Source organism: Ictidomys tridecemlineatus, chromosome 3 (genome assembly GCF_052094955.1).
Source record: "Ictidomys tridecemlineatus isolate mIctTri1 chromosome 3, mIctTri1.hap1, whole genome shotgun sequence".
NCBI lineage: Eukaryota > Metazoa > Chordata > Mammalia > Rodentia > Sciuridae > Ictidomys > Ictidomys tridecemlineatus.
Window position 1 is genome coordinate 161,799,065 of NC_135479.1, and position 22,742 is coordinate 161,821,806.

Consider the following 22,742-nt stretch of genomic DNA (forward strand, 5'->3'; position numbering starts at 1 on the left):
AAGCACTAGTAACTATTTTGATATGAATTACTTCATGTAGTCCTCACCATAACATAACAAGGAAGATATTATTTTACTTTATAATGAAAAAATAGAGTTTATTTCACTTGCCCAAAATTCCATGGGGAGTATATGGTACACCTGTATACTCCATAAAAATCATAAAACAGGAAGCAATGAAACAGTTCCAAGATAGGTCACACTTACATATTTCCATTTGCCAAACATGAGGTTCTGAGGTACATCGAGTCGGCAAGGCATGATAATGGTATCTCCATAGGCTGAGTTTACAGTATACCATCCAAGTCCTATAGATAAAAGGAAAAAGAGAAAGAGATTTTAAGTGTTTTCTTGAAGTTATAACATAGGAACTAGTAGAATTGCTATGGGACTGTACAATAATTAACATGTTCAAAATTCTCAAAACTAGCTTTAAATATATTTCTATTTCTCAGTTAAAAATATTATCTTCTGGGAAATTAAAAAATACCTATTAACTGCTAAAAAGTAGTTATACTCCACTTATGTATAGTGTGTCAAAATACATTCTACTGTCATATATAACTACTTAGAATTTAAAAAACTGAGAAGTAACACATATAACACAACTCAATTTTGTTTCTGTGGGGGCAAGTGAACATAAAAATGTCTTATTTGGTAGTAATATAGATTGAAATGCCATCTTTAATTTTATTTTTCCATAAAATAATAATATGGTAAAAATTCATACTAGGAAAATTTTTCATAGATAGCATTATAAATAAATTAATTAGCTGCATTTTGGGTAGACAATCCAATTTAAAACACAATTTGCTGGTATTTGGTATAGGAAACTTCCTAGTTTCATTTAATATTTTATTAAAAATGATAAATAATTAAAATGTGGAAAAGCAATTTTTGCATTGAAGTGTAAAATACTATTCACATCTGTATATATTCATGAAGTTTTAAAAAACTTCAACTACTTATAAACATAGACAAGTACCACAGGATCTCTCTCATGTGTAGAAGCTAGAAAGGTCAAACTGAAAGTGGAAAAGTAATTACTCAAGACTGGAAGGGGGAGGGAGTTGCAGGAAACTGGATAATGGGCATCAAAACATGGGTCAGAGAAGTAGGTTCTAGTGTTCTATGGCATAGGAGGGTGCAGTTTATGTTATCCTGTTACGTGTTTTATGGAAACCTAGAAGAAAGGAGGTTAAAGACTCCAAACATAAAGAAATAATGACACAGAAATACAAATTACCCTGATTTGATCAGTGCACACTATATACATGTATTGAAATACCACACTATAAAATACCACAAAAAATACCACACCATAAATATGTATAACTCTTACGTGTTAATTAAAAAACAAAGCCCTCAGATGTCATTATGTTGACAATAATAGTTAGGAAAAAAACCTCATATAATTTTAAGTTTATTTTGTTTAAAATTGTCTTTAAGATGTAACTTTTACCATTAATTATCTATTAACATATGTCTTAATTAAATATGAAGTATGAAGGGGTTGTTTTAAACTAGAGAAAGAAATAATATTTTGTCCACCAGGTGGTGCTAAAGGGCAAAGCTAAGGCAATCTGCAGCACATAAATAAAATCATCTGAGAACTTTCTAAAGAAACAGGACTGGATTGATACCATCTTCCACTATTATCCATCAATCACAGTGGACACAAAATTTCATAACATTAACATTAGTTTTTTTTCATAACCATTAACATTAGTTTTAAAAATTATTTTATATCAATTGAGGTTTGTGCTTCTTTAACTAATCTGTCCCAGTGAACAAAAACGCAAGGTATAGGAACATATTTCACGCAAATATGCAGCATAACAACTGATTTTCATGGAGTTTTTTTTGCCATTGTTAAGATATAGAATACATAACACAGAAAACAGGGATATGTCTTCAGTTGCAATTTGAGACAAGGGGTATTCTTGTTTATCATAAGTTCTGTATCATAATAAAAAAAAGTGCCTCCATAATTTCTAATTGTTTTGTGTTCTCAACACTGTAATTTCTTTTAACTTTAAACCATCAAAAAGAGCAGAAGACTGTAAACAAAAAATGGTCACTTTGGCCTTGTTAAAATAAGAATAATGACAGTTTATTTATTACATTATATTAAATTATTTATTCACTTAGGTGCTGAGGCTCACACCCAGGGCTTCCTCATTCTAGGCAAGCATTCTGCCATCCCCAGTCCTAATAATTCAGGTTTAGATATGTGGTCACAGACAGGCAAATTAAGAACATTTAGGAAATGGCTTTATTTCACATTACAGGACTTGTTTTCTATGATATTGGCCTCCTATTTTGGAATTTCCAGCATGTGTTTTCAGGTTGGTCATGCACTACACAGGCAGGTCTGCCAAGCTAAGGAAACCACTGTGTGATTTCATATTTTGCTTCTTTCATCTGTTTGTAGTAGGTACTTGGATATGTAATCACTTTAAGATTAATTGTCTATGTACCTTGTAGAAGCATGTGCTTCTCTAATCATCTCCCATCATTAAAGGATGCCTTCCTTTGACAACGGATGGTGTTTCAATGGGTGTCCAAGGAGTGTTTTACAAAGCTTGGATATCAATTAGGTGAATCCTTTGCAAGGTAAAGAGACATTTTATGAAGTTCCATACCCAAATTTTAATGCTTTGTTCATTCTCAGACAATTTTTCCTTTTCCCTTTCTTATAGAACTTTAATGTGCTCTCTATACACTACCTTTTATAACAGGTTTTAAAGCTGCTTGAATTTCAGATACATAATGCATTTTTAGCATGATGAAAGCACAATTCCAACTGGGAAGGGACTGTATATTTTTAATCTTTGTATTTCCAGGAACAATGCGTGGTATTTAATGGGCTCCTAATGAAATGTTTTCTCATTTGAATATTGTGGAGTCTTTTGCATTTTGGTTATCAAATGACATCTTTGAAAATCATGGAGACATTGCTAACTGGAACTTTGAGAATTCTTTTCCTTTCCACATACTCTAAAGGCTGTCAAATGTTATCCCAGATCTGCAGGGGATTAGTGGAATTAGTTCTGGGATGGCACTCTCTGACTAGAGGAGAAACACAGATAAAACTATGGACAGCAGGAAAATAAGCCTAAATTACAGACAGAAGTCCTGCTCACAGACCGGGGGGCAGAATAAATGATAAGTTGGGTGGAATTCAGAGCCACAATCATGCTTATTTTAGAATCAATTTTCAACTTTCTATAGTCATCAACTTTTCTGGTAGGAGCAAACTTACTCTCAGGTTTATCTGATAGAAAGATTAAAGGCTGGCATCTGTTGGAGAGCTGACATCTCTAACCCCTGAGGGATAAATTGGCAACAAAGACCATGGTGATTTGGAGATGAATTAGCACTCTAATTTCTAGAGATGTCTTAATCTTTGAGATGCAGTGCCAGGAAGACCCAAAGTACCTGTCAACCCAAATGATTCTGTTTACGCTTTTCACAGAAGAAAGAGCTTTTTATCTTTGAGTTACCAAATCTGAAAATTAAGTGTAGCTTACTAGAATTCCCCTGCAATTTTCTCCCAGTAATATTAGTTGGTTAAATTATTCATGGCTTTGAAGTCTATAGATTATTGGGTACAGTTGCAGAAACAGAAGGCCTATCATGTCCTTCCTTGAAGAGGCTGAATGTAGAATGTAAACCAAATGTGTGTTCCTGCAACACAAGCTATGACTGTGCATGTGTGTCACAGGACATTTTAATTGGTTTAGAACCTTCTGTATTAAATGTATTCTGTATATTAAGGCATTTTTACAAAATATTATTACCATTGCTATCAAAATGTCTAGACATAAAATAATAGATAAAAATGTTCAAATTTGAGAAGCAGTATGTAAATATTTAAGTGGTTTTTAAATAAAGGCCTATTAACAAAAGATAAAGAACTATATGCTTAGGATACGTAGAAGAATTGTATGGAAATATAATGAAGTAATCAGAGGATTAAAAAAATATTTTCACCAAATAATGATGACATATGGGATCTCAGGCAAGTGACCATAAAATGCAAGCTACTTATAGCCATTCATTGTGTATCAGAAACTATTTATTTATTTATTTTAATATATATATTTTTAGTTGTAGTTGGACATAATACCTTTATTTTATTTATTTATTTTTATGTGTGCTGGGGATCGAACTTAGCACCTCACACTTGCTAAGCAAGTGTTCTACTGCTGAGCTACAACCCCAGCCCAGAAAAAAAAAAGTTTTTTAAAGCACCAAAAACAGACTGGCAAAATTTGGCAGTTAAGAGAACATATTCTATTCAGAGTTGAAATAACAAAAAATGTAATATTTCTTACCATTCATGACAAATGATTTTTTTCCATAGAAACCAACTGTCAAGTTCAGAGAAATCATTATCTTTGCATTGCTGACATATGCACAGGTGAAATGGGATAGTTTAAAATTCACAAGCTGCTCCCACATATCAAGCAGAAGAGTAAACAGTACAGAAAATAGGATGAGAATTAGATACAGTCTACTTTTACATGCTGTAATTTAGCATAGTTAATTATTATTTATTGCATTGATACTTTAATAGTGCCACAATCCTTAAAAGCATTATTGGAGCTCTGTAGCTCTGCTGGGTGCTATAAGAGGGTTAAATGCCATTACGATCTGTTTAGAGCTCCTGACATTAGAATTAAATTCTAGTTTCTCAGAAATTTCAGACTTATTTGCAAATAATAATTGCTGGGGAAGGAGTAGGTATAAATGAGAAGCTTATTATTAGATATTACTTTCATATTTATTTGACTAATTTTGATAGACAAATATTCTAATATTCCTGCTTGCTTTATTAATGAAAAGGGATATGTACAATTCTAACTGAATACAACTGGAATAAAAAATGCAAACATTTTGTAACATCAGTGTACAGCAGTGTTTCTTGACTTGGTCACTACTGATATTTTAAGCTGAATTTCTCTGTACTGTGAGGAGGCTGCACTGTGGATTAGGATGGTTAGCAGCATCCCTGCTACCTATTAGATGACAGTACTGCCCTTCACCATTATGACAATCAAAATCTTCAAACATAGGAAGCAAGATTGGCACTCAGACCCCATCTGCAGAGAGTCACCAGTTTAAACCTTCAACTATTGCCATCTTACATTCCATAAAACTGTGGTTTCCAAATCTTTGTGCAGGACTAAATAATTACAAGTGGAGGAACAGAGGCAGATATGATATATAACAATAACTGGGTACTGTAAAATTTGTTTACCTTACAGAAACATATATTAAACTATAATGGGGGAATGATTGATGACTGTGGGATTTGATTCCCAATCTCTTTACAGAAACAAAAAAATATTTTAGCAAATCTATTAATGTGCCATAATTGAACATTATTCTACATTCTATATGAACTTTCTTAGCTATACCTATAATATATATTTTATTTAATAGGATAAAATATCATGCCTTTATGGATAAAGTGAAATAGATGTCTTGAAAGTGTCATTCAAACCTGTGCATGGAGCATCCTATTTTTTAATTCTTCTTGTACTTTGTTGCACTAAATTAGAGTTTAAGAGTTTCATCAACATATATTTTAAGGTATACATGTGTGTTGATTCATGTGTGTGAGATATAATTCCCATGTAATTTAGAATGAACAGTAGAAGAGAGAAGGTATTTTGGTAAACTCTGACACCATTTTGAGAAATAGAAGAATATTTTCCTTCCTTCTTTATCTTTAACAATTTTCTTTCAAGAAACTTGAGTTCTTGGAAGCTAACTTGGTCCTTTGCTACATCTGAAGTAAGGTAACACTGTTTTGAAGTTCACTTCTGCACTGCCTTTCTTAAGTGCCATATATTATAAGGCAGGTAAAAATGGGTGATGCTTACAATAGCAATTCTTTCTTTCCCCTTCCCTACAATTTCTTTACAGTTTTAAAAATGCATGACATTGGACATTTGAGATGAAAGGTTGGGCCACTGTGGGAATAATATCTAAAGGGAAAGGACAATCTTAGCAAACTAGACATTAATGGTAGTACCCAAGATTATGTTTTAAGATACATGTTCTTTATTTTACTTATACAATAGGATTGTATAATGCTTGATTTATCTTTTTATTAGTCTTTGAATGAGTATAATACTCTCTATATAAAAAAAGTTTAAAAATACTTTATCAGTATTTGCTTACAGTACAGAAAATTACCTTCTTCATTTACCGTTGACTGTTCATGATACTATGAACATGGGATGGGGTGGGATAAGCCACAATTCCTCCCACTTAGTTTAGACCTCCCTCATCTCTCCTTCTGTCCTTGGGCCCTTCTACTCTGGCTGAATTCTTATAGACCCCTTAAAGCCTATCTGATATATTATCTATTCATACATTCAATCATGCACCAAATATCTACTGAACACCTATTACAGAAAAAAGTGTAAGGTGTATTTTGTGGAAGAAATACATAAATACTAAGGCCTTTTCAAGGAACCTATAGAAATTGGTATAAGGAACTTAATGAGTAAGAATTATAGGAATGCTTAAAAAGGAATTCTAGCAATGAACCTGACAATACTGGTAAAGAACTGAAAAATAAAAATAAAAATAAAAATTCTCTAAGAAAATTTTATTTGGCCTGAACACTGAATTAAAGTTTCTACAGATGGGAAGGTAAGGAGCATCACAGGCAAAGCCAAGGAGACACACTTGAGCAACACTTGATTTTCTCTCTTAGGGCAAACTTAAATTTTATTACAGTAATTTCTGTAGAGTAGATCTTTGATCTTCATAAGGAACATGTCCTGAAACTGGCAGCTTTCCCAAATTCATAAATGCACATAAAATTTTCTTTAATAAAATGAAATAAGTGGTTACATCTCTTTGCTTTCTCTTTACTTTCATCATCAACACCAGAATTTAGATTCCTTTGGGGGCTATTTAAGATTATAATAAATTTTTATTCAGAAATTATCAAATACAACAAAATTGTTTCAAAGTTGTGAACCCTTGTTTTTATTTTTTTGAGAGGTGTTTCATGAAATTTAAATCAGAGAATGTGAAGATTCTACTAGTTAGAATTTCTTAACTTGGGATACAAAAATTAAATTCAAGACATCTGTAAGTCTTTTAAAATTGTACTTAAAACACATCTTAGATCATAGTGTACTTAAAGCTTTGTTTTTGTAGAAAGTATGCCAAGATTTCATCATATTGTCAAAGATTACCTTAAAATGTACGACAACATTGTTCAAGGTTCACCCTAATTTGAATAGAACTTATGGAAGCACAATTTGGTGATATCATATATAAATATAGTAACACAATACCATCTAGCAATTCCACAACTGAGAATCTATTCTATATCAGTTTTTGCACGTATGCATATTATATGCACAGAATCATTCAAATACTGAAAAACTAGAGGAAACTAAATGTTAATTGATACAGGAATAGAATATTCTCTATGTAAACTCACTGAAAAAGAGTGTGAGCTAAATATACTTTTTTCTTTTTTCTGTATGTTTGATATTTCAAATTTTATATCATTCTTTATTCACTTATTGAGAACAAAGTGCCTGCCCCAAATGATGTTGCAGAATGGGAAATGTCAATAGCGATTCTAAAAATTGCTCTTATGGGGTTAAAATTCTAGATATATTTGTTTATTCATATATCTAAAAGTTGAATGATTTTATAAAAAGTGAAAATTATCAGTTTAGTTCCTTCTCCATTCACAAAATTATATGAGTGAAAACCCTTACATTTGACTCATTTTGAAATTTTTTGCATTGTTAAGACTGCAGTAGCTCAATAATATAAACTACAGCCTGTCCTGAGGACATTGAAAGGAACTCTGTAAGATTCACTACCTTTTCCTCTGCATTTTACATTTCAGAAAACCATATACTATTCTTTTAAATTCTAGGAAATCCAGCTACAGGGTGTAGAAAGAGGTGCACTACAGTGGTTTAAAGTGAATATCTTAAATTTGTCCCCTCAAAAAGTGACTTTTGCTTTAACAATTATTTAATGGAAGATAATACACATGTACAAAAGCAAACAGATCTAGACTTATATCTGAAATGTCACTAGAAGCACTAGACTCTAGGTTTTCTTTAGCAACTAACTATCCTCACATTCTTTTGTCCTGAGGAGCTGAGATTCCCACACATTCCTCCCACAATGGGATCCCTGTGTTACCAAGTCCGAAAAATCATCATTCCTAAGAGATGAGTTTTTAGCTACACTCTGGGGTCTATGCTAGCATGCCAACACACAGGTCCTTAAGTGGTGACAAATTTAAATAACAACACATAAATACACTTCATGCTTTGTGTTTGGGTCAGGGAAAAGAATGCATTCAACTAAACATTTTAAATTTTGTGTGTAAAAAGAACAGTAATTTATATTTTGTTTCAAAATGGACTTTCACAGTAGAAGGGAGAAGGAGACATGGGTGAATTTTTCTTTATAGTACACATTTTGCTCGTAATAAACTTGAAAAATATATGTAATTGATAACTTTCATTGATTGAAGTTCATAAATTTGACAATTTCTGCTATCATACCTCCAAGTATCAAGGACTTGACGCTATATGTTTAAGATGTTCATAGAGGGATAGTTTTCCATTCAATTAGCCAATACAATGAAAATAATCAGCAAAATAATATTTCCCTTATTCTCACATCCCCCAATTTAATTTCTTGGATTAGTTCTTGCATTGTTTGTATCTAAACCTTGAAGACATTATTTGGGAACTAACTTACTAAAGAAGTAGGTAGAAGAAATCAAAATATGAATACTCTCCCAAGATTAAAATAATGTAAAGGAAACATGAATATATTTAATCTGCATTACTCTGAACATTTTCTAGCATGAAAGTCCAGGTTTAACTACCTATAGAATATTAATTCTATTTAAATGGATAGAAGTTACACTTTTATGTGCATTTTGCCACATAAGTTGCATTGAAATTGCGAATACAATTCAATTATTTGAGCAAGAAGAATAATAGCATTACAGTATTCATGAAAACACTATCAACAGGAAGGCAGGCACAGTATTTCACAAAAGACTTTAATTGCATCATCCGAAGTAATGGAAACTTTTAGAAATTAGACAAGAGTCTGCAGAAAGAGTTCATCATTATTGTGAGACTATTAAATTTGTTTTTTGTGAATAATTTAATGCCATGACAACAAAAAGACCTTTTGATATGAGAAAATCAAAGCTGTCCTTGATAGCACTCCCAAACCCCTAAACAACAAATTCCTACTAGCATTAATATTCCTCAAAGCGACTTAGGAAAAAAAGTCATAAATTTTTTAGCCAATAAGATCATCATTGTTTGAACAGATAATATCATCCAATAATAGCTTGCATTAATCGTATTGTTTTAGGATTTAAAGTAATAATCAACATTATTAGAATGACAGAGAAATTTATACTTGAAGTAGCAAAAATCCATGGATAATGAGTTAATTGTTAGGGCTACTGAATGATCACAGATTTCTGCTCCTGGACTGGTTGACTGATCATGTCCTGAATCTAGTTTCTGGTATTTTCCACATTAACATTTTCCACATTTTCACTAACTTGTTGGTGAAAATGTTTTTATAGGTTGAAATAGCTTGTTCCTGTTTTCTTCATAATCATCCCAATTAGCATTGTCTATGTCTCCTGAGGATGTAGATTTGTACAATCAAACATAGTAATAAAGGTTAAAAGCTATTTAATAAGTTTTTCCACATATTTGGTGTAGCTTACTGGCTTCTTTCCAAGATGTAGATTTGTGTAAATTCCATGCTTTTAATTGACAGCTCCCAGAGGGGCTGCAATATAAGTTAAGGTCATAGGAAGAAAATTATGTTCCTATGGCATTTTTCTCCTTCTTTAAAAACCAACCTCAACTTACTAGAAAACTGAATTTGAGGAAGAAAGAGAAAAAAGAACATTTCTCCAATATAAATTCTCAAAACAGTTTAAAACCACAGGAAAGAGAAAATTTAAATATTACACAGTTGTGTACACTTAGGAAATCAGTCTACTCTGTTTTATGAAGCTGAAATCATTTCCTTGTTTTAAAAGATCTTGTAGAGCTTCATGGACTGAGTAGGCATGGAGAACCAAACCCATTGTAGCCTGTCCACAATGGAAGCTCAGTGGGGTAACTCTGGGATGCGTGAACTTAGACAATACTGACACCTATTAATATTTTAACAATAACTTTTCATATATTCCATTTTCCCTGACAGTCATTATTCTTAATTGATGAGTGGGAGGAAAGGTGGGAAAGAGAACAAGATAATTTAGGAAGGCACTAGAGATGAGAAATATAGGAAGCTGTATTGAAAGGTAGCTTTATCGTTTCTAAAGGTGTCAGAATGGAGAAATGTTACAAAGATCTGTGATATCAGCAAGTGAAGTTCCCTCCAGCTTTGAAACTTTTTCTTATTCCCAAAGGTTTAAAATCTCTCGAAATGTCATCTTACAGCATCAGAGGTCAACTATATAAGCTTTAAATGTAGTATATTTATTTATACTGCAATTTAGGAATTGGTTTAATGTGCCCTCCCATGAAGAATTTTTGGAAACCTTGCTATCATTGAATAAAAATACTGGATAAGGATATCTGGTAAATAAATGCTCCATCTTCTTTGTTTATTATTTAGGGAACAAAATTCCATGAGTTGTAGAAAATGCAAAAATATACCTCTTGGGCTGAGGTTGTGGCTCAGTGGCATAGCACTTGCCTCGTATGTGTGAGGCACTGGATTCGATTCTCAGCACCACATTCACATAAATAAAATAAAGGTCCTTCTACAACTAAAAAAAAAAAAAAGTGCACCTTTCAGACCCCTAACCGCAGAAAGAATGACTTCTGCATTCTTTCTATCAACAGGACTGTGCTAGAGTCAACATTTTCCCCCAGCGGTTCCCAGCTAATGACAGTGCTTCAGGTACACTAAAGATGGCAAGTTTGTGGGAGATCAGTTACCCCTGAGAGTGCTGACCATAGTTTACCAATTCTTTGATGCCTTGATGAACCTTCCTGAGATTGCATGACAGTCTGGGATGCTTTTGCTCAATATTCCACTCAGGCTTACATTTACTTCGTAGTCTAATGATTTTCCAGCATCCCCAGTACCTCCTCACTTTTTTCTCACATAGGTGTTTCTCTTACTCAATTTTTGCATATTGATCCATTTGACATCTGCTTCTCAGCAGGTCAGTGTGGAGAAAGGTCAGAGGAGCCCTTGTACCCTGTTAGTAATCTGGAATAGTCATCATAGAAAATAGCATGGAGGTTCCACAAAAAATTTAAAATAGAGCTACCACATAATCCATCAATCTCACTTCTGGGAGTACATTCAAAAGAATGTACATGAAATCGAGGTGGCTTGGGAGGCTGAGACAGGAGGATCGTGAGTTCAAAGCCAGCCTCAGTAAAAGCAAGGTATTAAGAAACTCAGTGAGACCCTGTCTCTAAATAAAATACAAAAAGAAGCTGAGGATGTGGCTTAGTGGTCCAGGAACCCTGAGTTAAATGCCTGGAACCCCCAGCCAGAAAAAGACATGAAATCACTATTTGTAATCCCATGTTCATTGCAGCATTATTCATAATATTTGAAATATGGAACCAACCTAAGAGTAATTGATGGGTAAATGGATAAAGAAATTGTGGTAGATATATGTATATACATGCTGTTATTATTCGGCCTTTAAAAGAGGATCTTTCCTTGACAACACAAGTAACCTGGTGTACATGATTCTAAGTGAAATAAGCCAAATAAAGAAAGACAAATACTCACTCACTATAGTCATGTAGTGTGAATATGTCTAGATGCCTAAAGTATAGCATGATAATTATAGATAATAATTCTATATTTAAAATAGTGTAATACTATATTGTATATTGGAGATTTGCAGAAAGTAGATCTCATGTACTCTCATCAGACACAAAAATAGTAAAGAGATGAGTATGTTTGCTTGCTTGACTACAATAGTAATCATTTCACTAAGTATATATGTATCAAGACCTCATGTTGTACATCTTAAATATTTACAATAAAAATGAAATTGAATAAAACTAAAAATACATTAGAACAATAACCAATAATAATGGAGGTATTACAGTGTTTCGTAGTTTGTAATATTCTAATACACACATTGTACATTTATTTTGCATTTGGGCTTCACAAAAGTCCTGTATGATGAGCAAAGAAACCTGCAAGATGAGCAAATATTATGACACTTCATTTTACTCGTAACAAAGTGTTCACTCTACAAAGCCAAGACAATATGCCAACATCATCAAGCTAGTACATGATAGAGCCATGGCTCAAAATTAATTTTTGAATCTAATTCTTACCACTATTAAATATACAGAAAATTATTTCACATTCTCAATTAATTTTATATTATGATGTTTTAAGAATACTACTTGAAGAGTATTAAAAAGCTTTCCATGTTTAGATTTAAATATTTTAAAGAACTTAACAGATGCAAGAACTTAGAAAGAAAATAAACTATTGCATTTAATCACCTTTCTTGGAATGGGATGCTATGTAGCAATTGAGCACTTATTGCCAGGATAACACAAGTCCTACCCGAGAAAGCTTATCTAGTTAGCAACATAAAATAGAAAACCAAGAGTGCAGGTATCTTTGAGATCAGGAGGCAGATGGCTAAGAAAGGCACTTTAAAGTGGAAAAGGCACCCAGGCATCAGGCAGAGTAGCCCTTTATGCATTTCTAATACCTAGAAATGTAGAGGTAGCAGAGTAGCTTGTCCTCCAAGGAAAGTGTACTGAACAACTTAAATGACAAGATTAGTGTTCAACTCAGGTGCATCTATCTTCAAAGCCTGCTATCTTTCCCTGTCATCAAAAATATTTCTCACCATTATGAATTTTAAATAAATTGAAAATTTATGTCCATACAAAAACCTGCACAAGAATATTTATCTAAACTTTGTTCACAATTGCCCAGACTGGGAAGCAACCAGTTTGTCCTTTGATAAGTGAATGGGTAACAAACTAGTTCATCCAGAAATGTAATATCATTCAGAAATAAAAGGAAATTGACTAACAAGTCATAAAAAGACACGGAAGAATCTTAAATGACTATTGCTAAGTGAAAGAAGTCAATCTGAAAAGGCTATATTTGGTATAATCCTAGATATAAAACATTCTGGAAAAGGCAAAACCATGCAGAAAGTAAAAGGGTCAGAGGTTGTCAGAGGCTCAAGGAAGGAAGGAGGCATTAGATGGAATATGAAATTTCTTTATTAGGACAGTGGAATTATTCTCATGCAATAATGATGAATATATGTCATTAGATATATGTCCAAAACATGAGAGATGTTAAAACCAAAGAGGAAAACTACTATGAACTATGGATTTTAGTCAGTAATAATGAATCTATGTTGGCTTATCAGTTGTAACAAATGCACTAGTATATAGAAAGCTATTAATAATAGGGAAAACCAGGCATGGGTGGGTAGGTAGAAGAAGTGTGTAAGAACTCTCTCTTTTCCATTCAGTTTTTCTATAAGCTTAGAACAAAACAGATAACATAATAGTTGATTAAATTTTAATACTAACATGTACAATTTCTTCAGTCTATGAACTATGTTTTATATTTAGATAGTCTCATCTAAATTCTCTTGGTTTAGCTGCAGGGAAGGACAAAAACATCTTCAAGGGAAAATTTTGGCCTTCATCAGCAAAGGTGTTCCCAGTCTCTAGGCTGACTCTGCAAGTGCTGACTTTTTCAACACAAGACCTCTGAGGAACTGAGGGTCCTGTGCGACTGTGCTGCAGGTTGGCAACTGATGTTTTATGATTATGTTTTCCACATATTCCCAATACCACTGAGGTGCTAATACATTTGCTTCATCTTTCTCTTTAGAAGAGACAATGTCTTTGATAATTCGTTCATGGTTACTGCTTAGGGAGATAATGGTACTCAATATTCCCCTAACTGAATGTTATAATATCACCTCCTTGGCTCTGCTATTTTTAACAACTTTTAAAAGGCAATGGTGTCATTTAGGTTAAAAAAAAGTTCACTGTTCCTACACATTCAAAGAATACCAGTTTATAGACATGAGCTGTTAAGAACCCCAGCAGGGCCTCAGTTGGTGTCATATATTGTGTTGATGAATCTCATCTGCAGTCTATAATAGAAAGAACTCCTAAAGCTTCCCCCAGGAAGTGATTAATTGGAAAACCAAACAAACCAAGTAGAAAAGACTGAAATTCTTCGACTGTGTTACTGTCTGAAACCCAATGGTAATTTTCAGGTTAGTTCCCTGTTAAGAGTCCTATAAAAATATGCTCCAAGAGAATGTTTCCAGTAACAATTCTACTTCTCAGTGTGTATAGAACAGATGATGAGAATACTTCTCAAATAAATTTTAAAATGTTTTCTTCTTTATGGTTTCTGAATTGTAGGAATTCTGAACACATAAAAATGATTATTGGTACATGTTCAATCAATAAACATATAAATATATACTGAATACCTTCTGGGTAATTTGTATTACTTCAGAGAGTTGGTCATTCAAGTAATCCATAAATTTGGACATTAAATTTCAAAGACTGGAAAAAATATTCTACAAAGAAAATTTCCAATAAAATTTCTTACCCTAATAGTCACCAAAGTAAATGTATATATAGTCAATGAAAATAACATTGGAAGTTTACTATCACTCTTAAACTTGGTAGTTATTAGACAATGTCTAATGACATATGTGAGAAGCCATTGCAATCTATAGAAAATGGAAAAGAAAATAAATAGATGTGCCTGAAGAACAGACAGCAAATATAAGTTAGATATTTATGTAATATCATTGATATACTAAAAAAACTATAAATATATGCTAAATATCAAGAGCCACAGAGTGCATCCCATTTTTATTATTGACCTGTGCCAAACATATTTGGACTCAATATTTTTCATGAGAATTCTTTTCTATAAAGCTTTAGAAATTAAATTTTCTCAATCTAAAGGATGTTAATTCATGTTTATTCAAATACAACCAGTTGGATATAAAGTTCTTGCTTGGCTATAGCATGTCAGATATTAAATAAACTATCTCTTCCAAGGAGTTTAAAACCAAGAAGACAGAAATGAAACTCCACTCAGAGCACAGCACTGCAGTGAAGCCATCTCTGAACTCAAACTGAATCAAGCTCTGTTACTACAAAGCTAGCTGGCTCCACAAAGTCACTTCACTGATATACACTCTTGTTTTCTAGTTACAAAATTGATGATCATAATAGTAACCCACAGTATGATCATGAATATAATAAACGAATACACACAAGTTACTTTAAAAACTATTTTTCCTATTATAAGTTCTCAATAAATGTTAACTATTATATCTTTCTGGCTTTTATTTATCAGAATAAAAGAAATTATGTATCAAATGTTGCAGGAGCAGAGGAGGGATTGGGGAATGGGGTGCAGAAGGCTTTGCCCACAAAAAGACATTTATATTGAATCTTCATGGATAATAATTTTTGTTTTCAAGTGGAAAGGAGAATGAAGGAAAATCGATGCGGAAGAAAACTCAAGTTAAAATCATATCATTGTTCGGCCATGGTGGCTGAGGATCCGTGATTGGCAACAGATGGAAATGCAGCAGAAAGGGAGTTTTGGGGGTGATACTTGGAAAACGCTTAAACAGAAGTTAAATAAATTTGGACTTTGTCTCACAAAGAATGTGGATGTAATAAAATGGGTTTTGGTTAATTTTTAGGATGGCAGTGAAATGGTCAAATTTTTCCTCTTAAAATTATCTTTGGCAGAAGCCTGGAGAACAACTAGTTGAAGAGAGGATGAGGGGCAGGTAACCTTGTTAGAAAATGAAAATGTTGAGAAGGTTATATCATCATAGTGAACTAGAGTATTGGGGATGAGTAAGAGAAGGCCCAGTGAAAAAGAGACAGGAGCCATTTCCAAGGTGGCATCGATTTGGATTTCAGTCAGTTTGCTGCTTTCTGCAACTATAAAGTTCACATTTCCCCACGTAGCTAAGTATACTGCTCACATGAAGAACAGCTAATGCTCAGTCTCTGTGGAAGCATAACATATACTACATGTGAAATCACACACTCACTAGGCAAATAGGAAGGCTGTCTTTTTGTGTTAGCTCTTTGGAAATGCTTGAGACTAAATAAGCAGAACAGTCCAAAGCAAATATTAACTCTGGTGGTGTTAGGTGCTGGATTTCTAAATGCAAATTGTTAATGCAAAATGCATTTTTGGCTTTAACACGTGTAAGCCCTTTTTGCTATTTACTACAAATTATAGGAAGAGAAAAACTCATAGCTAGAACATAAATGGTCCTAAAGAAATATGATTTTTTTAAAGCTTTGTGCTTAACAAATGGAGCTTTGACAAAGCACAAAAGTAAAATGTACAAAAAAAATGCCTAGAATGTTGTGTTTTAGAGTCACTATAATTTTTCCTCTTTTAAATTTATTTGAGACTCCAGAAGTGTTCTGAAAACAATGATGAATGAATCAAGGATCCCATGCATAGTTCTGATGCCAAGTGCAAAGTCATTGTGCTACTACTGTTTTAATATTCCAACTCAAAGTGACAGTGTGACTGAAGATAGTTGCCAAAGACAATTGCTACCTTTTGTTGTTAGTGAATTTCAGTGTTGACTTGACACTCACTGCATCCCATATAGGTTGAGAGTAGAAAATTTACTTATTTTCAAAATACCTCTCTTGAAAGTTACTGGTAGCTGGAAGTTAGCAGTCTCTGGTGTTTTTATCTTTTCCTCCTACTGTACAAAGGGTAATTGAGTAAACTGTGCTTTAGTCTGCTGGGAAGTCAATCTATCCAACCAACCTGCAGCTGCTTGGCTGATGGCCTTTCTCCTGTTCAGTTGATTTTGTGTACTCTCCTTAAATGCCCTGACTCTGAGAAACAATTTCCAAAAGCATGGGCTCAAACCCCAGGATCAAGCACAACCCAGCTTGGCATTCTTGAAATGTTGTCTGCCACTGAGTTTGAAAGGTGGACAACAAGACATCTTTATTAAATTTGCAGCATAGACGATCAGTTGTATAACTCACAGTTGAAAGAAAACTGGTATAGGAGAGTAGATACACAAGTTCTTACTCCATTTTTACCTCTAAATCCTGTGACCCTGCTTCTCTGTGCCTCTATTTATTTATGTATAATATTATATAACAGAAAGCTCAAATATCCTTGGATTCACATTTCCCCAGTATGACAATCACAGACAGTTAATTTTCAGTCAGGATCTAAAGCCCTATTATTTTATGTTGTGCATGGCAAAAGCTTTTTTAAAAAAGAGATAATATGTCAGATTCCTTATTTTCATTTTATAAGTTGCTGTTAGAGTTTCCAATGAATATTTTAGTAATTTGATATTGAACAAACTTTGGTTTCTAACTATTTAACTTGTGATAAATGTTTTTAGGTGTAACTTAGGCTTTCTTTAGAATGGCTACCACTCTAAAGAATCACTCAACATTTTTATTATATTTCCTCAACATGTAATGTTTTAAGTATCGGCATGTACCATGCTGTATATCATTCAATAGCACCATCATAATAAGCTCATGAGTCTAGCAGGAAATTCTTACTATCATTTTGTTTAAATATAGAACAAGATGAATACAATTTTCTCTCAATTACTTCTATTCTGTATATTAAAATATTAACTGCATTTCAAAACTAGAGTAATATTTCCTATATTCAAGATCATACAGATATAATGTTCCCAGTATTGGAAATCTAGCCTCTTATGTGCTTTTGGATTTTCATATTTTAGTTCTTTTAGATGAAAAAATTTGGAGCATGCTCCTCTGACATCAAATCAAGTTATACGATAACATCTAACATTTTTATAGGGCTTAAAACTGCACTTTCAATGTACATCACCACTTAAAGCAAATATTATTTGGAATGTAAATGAGCCTTTCCTTGATAACTCAGTCATTTTTTATAAGCATATATATTATGCTATAGTCCCATGAAGATCTCAGGAACTATTGAAGCAAGGGACCCTATTTGCCAGTGTACCAAAGAGCCCTGTCCTAACAGGATTTTGGAATCCCTGTGTTTTGTCTGAACCAATTTGATTATCTTTTCTCTCGCTGTTCCTGTCAATTGTCAGTCATTCTCGCTAATGATAACAGCTCCCAGTTGCATAGTACTGTAGGGCCTACAAGGCACTTTCCCATACATGGCTCCATTTTATGAACACCTCATAGTCCCTTCCCAATTTGCCTCTAAAGTGCCAGGCCTTTGAAAACCGAGATAATCAAACTTAAAAAGAGATTCTATTTAAAGAGTAAACAGTTTTGAGTGAGGGGCCCAAGGAGTTTTCTTAGAATAAGGTTTAGTTTGTAGACATTAGCATTTATTTTGGCTGCTCAGAAACTTTGTATTTACCAAGTCCTCTTAGCTGGGCTCTCAGTGATTGAGATTGGCAGATAACAGGACTCTGACTTTATGAAATATTTTTGTTATAATGCTTTTGTAAGAAAATGTCTAGTAACTTAGAGACATTGTGCATTCAAATGAGAAATGACTTTGGAGATTATTTAATGCAGGTCACATATCATTTAATGAAGGAGACTGAAGACCAGAGAATCTTAAATGTTCACATCAGAACTGAGATAAAGAAAAGATTCCTCATTTCTCCAAGCATACACTTTTTTTCTAAATAGTCTTGGTATTTTTAAGTAACACTTTACCTGGAGGATATATACCCCAAGCCCCAAATGGATACCTGGAACTGTAGATAAGTACAAAATCCTATATGTAATGTTTCTTCCTATATATACACATCTATGATAAAGTTTAATTTATAAATCAGGCATATTAAGAGATTAGCAATAACATAATAAAATTGAACTGTTACAACAATGTACTGTAATAACATTGTTATCATCATTACTGTTGTGAAAAGAGTCCATTACTAAGTAAACTGTTAGTTGAACACAAATACCATGATGACCATGCAACAAGAGCAGATCTGAAAACCCAGACAGGTACCACTTAATAAATGGGCAAGTGGTACATACAGTGTGTACATGCTAGAAAATGGGATGATTCATGTTGTTAGTTGAGATAGAGCAGGGTGACATGAGATTTCATTACCCTGTTAGAATAATATACAATTTAAAAGTTATTGTTTATTTCTAAAAATTTCTATTTAATATTTTTGAAACACTTGTTCACCACAAATAACACAAACTGTGAAAAAATAAACAATAAATAAGTGGGAAGTATTGTACTAAATTTTGGAAGTTTGGCACAGATGATAAGATGAAGAGACTACATTTCAAGTGCATGTACTGTAACATGCTATGAAGCACATAATAGAAAGATTATCTTTCCCATCATTAAGTTGTAAATATTCTATCAGTATTTGCTAGCTTCTAAAGTTGGAGAGGAAATGTTTTAATACAGAAATTGATTTTTTAAAATGTCATCTAACCACCCACAACACACAAAACTTGCATCTAGAGAATACAGAACTCTAAATAAAGGGAAAAAGAGAGGAAGGAGGGCAGAAGGCAGGAGGAAGATTGTAAGAAAAGTTAGTCATCCTTCACGTATTAATATTAAGGAATTTGACACTTTTTTCTGTGTGTGTTTCAATAATTTTCAACTATCCTGATATAACCTATAATTAGTGTAAGGTTTAGCCAACAATTACAGTTTTCTTGCAACAAGACAAGCAACTGACCAGTTTTATTTTAAATGGTGGTGTGACTGAAAAGGCCTGTAATTTTGTCAAATGTATAATTTTCAACTAACCAACCTATTTGGCATTCAAATAAGGGTCAGCTTTGACTTGCTATCTAATTCTTGGGAGCCCAGAGTAGGAAGAAAATGGTTGCCCATTATAATCCTTTTTGCATTGTCTTATTTGTCAAATGCCACACTGGAACAAGAGGAAAATGGAGCAAATATCTCAACTTATATTTAATTTTAACAAAGAAGATGTATTGAAATAAAACAAATCTATGTATCTCGCTTTATTAAAGTCAGATTTTTAGCTCTTTATTGCCTAACAACTGTGCTCCATGTTGTCCCTTAACAAATAAAAAGTGAAGGAGACTTTTTCTCTTGGTTAGGAGAAATTGCTTTAATATTTGCAGATTGACTCTCCTGACATATTCGTGATGATTCATCTATTTAACAGAGGAGCAGGCTTCTGGAGAAGAAATTCTATTCTCAAATAACATGGGAACTATGGTGACAAACCATGTAGAACATTTAAGAAATAAACTAGGAGATTTTAATCGATGTGAACCCTGAAGAAAACCTGTAGAAGGACCCTGAGGAGACTGCCAAGAGGAGGTAATGCAGAGCACACTGACCTTCTACAAATAAGTTCTGAAAACAAAGAGGCTGTTAGGTAAAGTAATTTAAATAAGAGAAGAGGGCAGGTGTTATAGGAGTTTAAAGGGACCGGTGTTCATTAAGGATATAGCAATTCCAGAAATCCAATTGCAGTTCTCCCTGAGGATTCCTAGAATTAATTGGATGTACAATGAGGGAGAATGTAGAATAAAGAGGTATTCATATTTGAATTTAAATAGTACTAGGCAAGCTGTCAGTTTTTTTTTTTTCCTAGAAGTCACTTCAACTTTCTCCCCAAAGACCATGAGAAAAGCGCTTGGTTTTATTTGTCATTCCTGCTAATGTTTACCTTACTTAATGATTTGCCTTTTAAGCTCAATAGACCAATAACGTCAAACAACTATCTCTTCACCTCCAGAAGATTTTAATCAATAAACAGAAATTAAATTGGTAGGTAAAGGAGAGACATGAACTGATTTATAGAACACATTTTTTAAGGCAGAAAAACAAGTTTCTTTTCTCTGACAAAATAAGACTAAAGGAATCCTCTATACGTGATTAGAAATAAAAAGCCATGTTAAAGTTATATGAGATTTTTGGCCTAGAGTTTGGAAAGAAATCATAAAACAAACAAATCTCTGGGTCCACATACTTTCTATATTCTCTTTTTAGATATAATTTGATATTATAGTCTGATCTTTTGACTTGATGGCAAACCACCTGTAAAATTTTGGTTTCTTCTTACCTAAAGTTACCTAAATAGCTTATAGAGTGTATGAAATACATGTACATTTAAAATCATTTTCTAGTTCTTAGAAATGGAGTCTCTTTTCTTAATGGGTTTGAAGAATTCTAATTTTCTGGCTTAAATACTTATTTGAGCATTATTTCTATTCAGCTGGTACGTTTTAATCACTTTTATGAACTTGGAAATAATCTAGTAGTATTTGTAGTATTATAATTATTGCCATTCATTACCTAAAGAAAAATGAGGTAAATTTCATCCTTCCTATTCCTGAATATATACATCATTTTGAACATATATCAATTAAATAAATAAAATCCTGAAAAACATGGATATTTCTCCAAAATATTGGAGAAATTGTTTCATTCTATTTCAGTAGTTTGTGAGGGAAATAAATCTATCTGGACAAATACCTCAGGCATCATATGATATCCTACGGTGCGGTGCGTTCTTGCATTGCAGAATACAATGAAGATTTAATCACGGGTCATCTTAATTGTCAAGCTGAATTCTGTATTTGAACTTTTGTTTCATTACTAGATCATTCTGTGCCTCTCTGCAGGTTTTGAGTTGGGTTCATTTACTGCTTTCCTAAACATTCACTTGCTATTCTTTGGTACAGAGTGGAGCTCCAAGCACAAAATACTGAACTAATGGAATGTAAATAATACCTTACATCACATTGGTTACATTATAGTGAGACAGGTAAAAAAAATTATACTATGAATAATTAAAAAATACAAACATCCAGCAAGCTGAAAAATATAACATGATGGTAACAGATTATCCAGCGTAAGAAAAACTGCACTTTGATTATTCTTCTTTATTTATTATTGAGACCCGAGTCTTGAATTTCTTAACACAGTAGTCAAATATTTAGTCTTCAGAAAACTTCCCAGTATATTAATATTTCCCATTTTAGTTTGTCCAAAAAGTATATGACAGGGAGGCAAAATATTATCTGTCTGGGAAAGAAAATTCACATTTGTTCCGGCTTTGAACCCTGGCACAATGACTTTCTAGCTTTGTTACCTTCAATATATTTTTAACCTCTGTATCTCTCTACTACAAAAACTACAAAATGGGAATGATTGGACCTAACTATCATATTTAAGTAGATAATGAATGTAGGGTTATTAGTCACCCTGACACAGGATAGGTGCTTCACAAAGGATAATCCAATCTCTTCTTTCAAACAATAAGACCCAACAAATTTTGTTGGACAACATAATGGTTCAATGACTATATCCTCCCAATGAAAAACTAGTCCATAGCCTGCTAAGGATGAATGATCTTGTGGTGACAGCAGTACAGGATATTTGAAACTACAAATGTCACTGCAAAGTCTTGATAGGTGATTTTTATGCTATAAAGAAAGTAGAAAATAGGGGAGCATTCAAGCACATTTGTTTTTAAAGCAATTTTATTTGCTAACAATCTTTGCTGTTTTCACCAAAGTACAAAAATGAGGATAACTACAACACAACACATTTTCAAGGAAGGTATTTTCTCTGATAAAAATTACATGTGTTATATATGTCAGGTTATTGTAAATTGTAGTGGTGGCCCATACAGAAATATATAACAGATTCAAAAACAAAGAGCTTAAAGGAAATTCTTATCATCT

The 22,742-nt window shown here is 33.1% G+C and overlaps 1 protein-coding gene across 4 annotated transcripts in view; it reads right to left on the reverse strand.

Moving 5' to 3' along the window:
- Alcam (activated leukocyte cell adhesion molecule) overlaps positions 1 to 22,742 on the reverse strand; it is a 184,321-nt gene that overhangs the window by 44,386 nt on the left and 117,193 nt on the right. For all 4 annotated transcript variants that reach the window (XM_078044309.1, XM_078044307.1, XM_078044308.1 and 1 more), the window contains exon 2: positions 208 to 308. In XM_078044309.1, the coding sequence (XP_077900435.1) occupies positions 208 to 308 (101 nt within the window). The remainder of the gene's footprint in view (positions 1 to 207; positions 309 to 22,742) is intronic.